The 5,000-nt window shown below is 41.0% G+C and overlaps 1 protein-coding gene across 1 annotated transcript in view; it reads right to left on the bottom strand.

The window, feature by feature from the left end:
- Positions 1–5,000, bottom strand: part of LOC137974483 (AP-3 complex subunit delta-1-like) — a 49,517-nt gene that overhangs the window by 13,738 nt on the left and 30,779 nt on the right. The window contains exons 32-37 of the mRNA XM_068821500.1: positions 4,336–4,411; positions 3,307–3,467; positions 2,870–2,923; positions 1,802–1,876; positions 577–798; positions 1–21 (exon numbers count right to left, since the gene is read on the bottom strand). The exon at positions 1–21 is cut by the window's left edge and continues 30 nt beyond it. Coding sequence (XP_068677601.1) covers positions 1–21; positions 577–798; positions 1,802–1,876; positions 2,870–2,923; positions 3,307–3,467; positions 4,336–4,411 — 609 coding nt within the window. The remainder of the gene's footprint in view (positions 22–576; positions 799–1,801; positions 1,877–2,869; positions 2,924–3,306; positions 3,468–4,335; positions 4,412–5,000) is intronic.

Below are 5,000 nucleotides of genomic sequence, written 5' to 3'. Positions count from 1 at the left end.
TTTGTAAGTTGTTATTACAGGCTGAAAGCGAAAGAAGTCTGCAAATTAGACACGAAAAACGCACATTCTACATACTTTTCTCCGGTAGTAAAAGCACAAACTTAGCACAGTGGTCCTGCGATAATAACACAGTCACCTATCGGACACTGAAAACTAAAGAGATCAAAACGCAGACAATTTAAGAGTTGAAACTAAACTTAAGGAGAAATGGAGGTAGTCTCAAAAATGAGGGACACTCATTTTTCGGTGACCAATTTTCCTCCTCCATTGAGTCGAAACAAAAACCCATAAGGATTGAAACGTGTAACGGCCCCTTGTGTACTGGGAAACAAGCTTCGGAATATTCAATTTGCTAAGTACCATATTTGGAAAAACAAGAGCGAGGGGTTTCCAAATATGGTACTTAGCACTGAAACATTCAACCAATCAGTTCGCACTGAATATTCGGAAGCTGTGAGCGCGCGTTACACGTTTCAACCCTTATGGGTTTCTGGTCAAAACCAATTTAAGTGCTTCACGCAGTATCACAGTTTTCCGCTTTTAAAACTTACGGACTACAACTAACATGCACCTAACCTGTTTCTTTTCCTCGATGAGCTCCATGATTGAAGGCTCACCATCCTGCTCACCATGTTGATCCTGTTTTTCAGGTTCAACAACAACAGGTGACTCTGCAGTGTCAGCCTTATCACTCATTTTCTTCTTTCTCTTCTCCTTTTTCCTCTCCTTTTCATGTTTTTCTTTTGTTTCTGATTTATCTTTACGATGTTTTCGTTTCGATTCTCTGCCGTCTGTTTTCTGTGGGAGAAAAGCAATTCCATGATTATTGCCCGTTAAAGAACTCTCACAAGACGTCACAAGGATCAATGGTTAGCGTCGTTTGACTTCACTAAGTCCCACCTATCTGGTTTCAAAATTGTCCGTTTTCATCTCGGCGAAAAGCAAACTAAATATTTTTCAAATTCATTAGAGTTTTCGTATTGGTTAAATTACTTACAAAAAGTAAAACAATTAAAGGCGCTGTTAACTTGTGCAATTTTTCGAGAAACTTGTCACGCAACGCTAAGGCGAGACAAGTTGCACGAAACATTGCCCAATGTAACACCTTGTAACGGCCAAATATGTTAGGAGACAAGTTGAATTAACCTTTGCGAAAAGTAGAATTTAGTTCTACTTTCTGTAACGCTTCACACAACGTTGCAACAAATTTTTCAGGTATTATGCAGTGTAACATCTTTCCTGCAACTTGTGCCCCAATGTTTTGCGGCAGCAGCCAATGAAAATGTTTCTTTCAATTCATGTGATCATCGAAATCGAGACAAGTTGCATGAAACGTTGCCTCATCAAGCACCTTACTTCGCAAGGTGAGAAATCGCTTTTGTCGTAACAAGTTGCAGGAAAAATTGCCGAGTGTAACTGCGAGTGTAACTGCTGCTTATAAAATTCTCAAAAGATTTCAAAGCCATCGTTTCCAAAGTACCCGTTTTGTTTTACCACACTTCTCTATTTTCAAAGGTTTATTACGCGCTGAATCGCGAGGCCTCGACCCAAGCCCCCACTCGTTTTTCATACGCAGTTGTTTTCGTTTCCCCGACTATTTGGGAGCCTGGAACAGACTAAGAGCACATTTGCTGAGATGGGGCCTAAGAGCACAGTGCAATCCAATCACTGGGTCATGTTTCTCAGTCCCATTGAAACCTGATTTCTATGGACGCTTTCTTTGCAACCAATCACGTTGTCAAAGTTTCTTCGAGGACTCCAAAGCGTTATCAAGGTGGTGAAATTACGCTATCGAGCTTACCTCGGATTGCAATGGTGAAGGTGGCGTTTCAGCAGCTGGACTATTCGGTAAAGTTGTCTTAGGTGTTTCAGTAGGCTAAGATTAAACCAAAACTAAGTTAGTCGAATAATACAACTTACAAACCGAATAGCCCTTATGCGTGATGACGTTTGACTAGCTGATTTGACCACCACCAAGCCTCGAATTCATGTCCAGTTGATGTGAATTATTTTGTCCAAACGAGGCTTGGTGGTGAATTTTTCAGCATATGCCGTCCTCATGCATAGGGCCTATTCCTATTACTTTTAGAGCAGTTTTCGATTGAGTGTCGAAAGTAATTGGCGAATTGCTTTGGTTTTGCATTACTTCACTCAGTGATTGGTTCAAAATTCTCGCGCCACTTTTTCAACCAATCAAAAGTGAAACCCAAACCAATCGTGGCTCGTGCGTGCACATTTTCCCGCGCTTTGTGTCGGCTAAGTGTAATTACTTCGAGTCTTGATTGGTTTACTGGATTGTCTCCGTCCTTTTTGATTGGCCAAAGTAATTACTTTGCTTTTGGTTTACCGACACTCGATTGAAACTCGCTCTACTCGTCTAATAACATACACGGAAACTATCCTCCATTGTGATTGGTTGAGAGAAAAGCAGTTTCCAAGGGCCCGTTTCTCCAAAGTCCAGAAAACTTTCCGGGCCCGAAAAGACATTTGTGAACCTGCCAACCACTTGTTCAGGAAAGCCGATCTTTTAACATGTTTTCAAGGTAACAAAAAGCAAACTGACTGTGAAGTTTGACGACTTAAATCCTCTCCGCTCTTGAGATACAGAGGGGATTGTGGCACCCGAAAATGGCCCGTTAAGTTCCGGGACTTTCGAAAAACGGGCCCCAGGGAAGTGCACAAAAGGTAAAAAACCAAGCATTCTGACAGCTATGTAGTTGATGTGGAGCTCCTGTAATTTTACACTTACACACAAAGGCCAGACCACAACACCGTGAACTACGTCCCCAACTCTTCTTGAACAGTGTTTGGGTTCTTCTCAAACAGTGTTTGGGTTCTGCTCTAAGGACAACACAATTCTCACCCTCACCTTCGGTGGTGTTTTCTTTTCTGGAGTTGGAGAAAGCCAGAATTCCATGTCATCCTAAACAATGACAAGAAAGAACTAACTTTGAACCAATGATTCGAGAAGAGGCTCCTAAAAAACGAGCAAAGGTTCGTAGCATAATTTTCATTTCTTGGTGACCCATTGTTTGGAAAAATAAAGGCAAACAGAACCCTAAAAAAGGAAGACAACGATATTGATGATTTAAAAGATGATGATGACGATGATGATGTTGATGATGATAAGTCTTGGTGAGGAATGAATTTGCCTTCATTGAACGACTTGCCTGAGCCATCTTCTGCAACAAGGCCCTTTAAATGGGCAAGAGAAATATTCTTTTCACAAGATTTGCAATGTGAACTTGCCTAAATTGGCTGGTTGCAAAATGATGGAGAATTCTCAGTCTGAGTAAACTAAAATACCTGAGGATCGCTTGGAGTATCCACAAAAGGTTTAGAATCCTCTAATTCTGTAATCTTTTTTGGTGTCTGACTTTGAGGCGATTCCACTTCTATCTCGTTATTAGGAGATTCAAGATGATCGACTTCGCCATTCAGCATAAGGTTGTGCTCTGCAGCAGGCTCTGAAAACATTCATTGCACTAAAACTGAGAAAACTTCAATCTTCATAAAAATTACTGTGCGTCACACAGGAGGTGGGGTGACCCAGCGGTTTGGGCGTTTGATTTGCATGGAGATGTTCTGAGTTCAAACCAACAAGTTTTTAAGTTGAAATAATTGTGTACCGCCATCTAAGCTAGACTTTATTTAAATAACCGACCATGTAAATTTAATAATTAAGCAATAGAGGACGTTTTCCGTGTTTCCATAGCCTCATCTAAACACGAGGGGGAGTGGGGAGAATTCGAGACAGTTATGCAAACCCGAGACAAGGTTCAAGGTTGAAAACGTTATTTGATTTTTCTAAATCTCAATCCCCATTCACTTTGATCAACATAAAAATAGTTTGAGCGAACTGATAGTATTCTGGGTGATGAAACTATTGCATGGTGCAAAGTCGTTCCATTGAAACAGTGACAATGGCCTTCCAAACTCCACTACAAAAGGCTTATGCCACGTGAAGCTATGATCCTCGCAGTTATGATCGCAATTTTTGCAAGTGCGTAAAGAAGCCTGAAAATTTCAGGACTTCACGGGAACTTTTGGAACCCACAAATGACCAGCTCCCAACGTCAGTGGCTTCATAGCTCAGTTGGTTAGAGCGTCGCACCGGTATCGCGAAGTCACGGGTTCAAACCCCGTTGAAATCCTGAATTTTCAGGCTCCTTTATGCAATTGCAAAAATTGCGTTCCTAACTGCGAGGATCATAGCTTCACTTGATTTCATATCTGCAGTTCATATGATCCATTTCATATATCATTTCATCGTTGAAAAGGCTTCTGTGTTTTCAAATGTTTTTCCCAACGACTGTTGCGTTAGCAGTGACTTACCTTCACTCTTAGAATGATGTTTGTGTTTCTTTTCTTTGCCTTTTGTTTCTTTATTCGATTTATGCTGACGTTTGCCCTATTCAAAACAAAAATATAAGGAAATCATCATTTTTGTACTAATTTCTGAAGAACACAAAATATCACAAGTTAATGACAATTACAGCAGAGCAATTTCACTTGTCAAAATTAATTGTGATCAAATCGATATCTAGGTTAGCCTAACAGTACCGTAGTTGTATTAAACGAGTGACTGTGCTTAATCAAGTCTCGACGTACACCCCCTTCTCTCCTGCCGCTGAGAGACCCTGTAGCTTTCCAGAAGGGGTCTGTGATTGGAGAATGAAACAATAGACGATATCACGGAAACAATGCACCTAACATCAGTGGCAAAAGTAGTTGGAACGCTAACGCCAGGATGGACCTCTCAGACGTCAGAAACTAAGCATAACTGTCACAATTCTACTAAAACCTCCAAAATAGAAGTCTCCCCAATCAATGTTGAAATAGACAAGGAAATGCTTGTTCTCTGTTGGAATCATTGTTCTGGATTGGGGGGGGAAGGGGGGGTGGGGAGAGAAAACCAATTTCAAAGGGTGAGTGTCCCAGGACTTTTGCCACTGATTGTAGCCATGATAACAAAAGAAGAACCAATGAAAACAGCTGTC

Source organism: Montipora foliosa, chromosome 10 (genome assembly GCF_036669935.1).
Source record: "Montipora foliosa isolate CH-2021 chromosome 10, ASM3666993v2, whole genome shotgun sequence".
Classification (NCBI taxonomy): Eukaryota; Metazoa; Cnidaria; class Anthozoa; order Scleractinia; family Acroporidae; genus Montipora; species Montipora foliosa.
The sequence above is the reverse complement of the archived record's forward strand: the minus strand, read 5'-3'. Positions and strand labels throughout refer to the sequence as shown.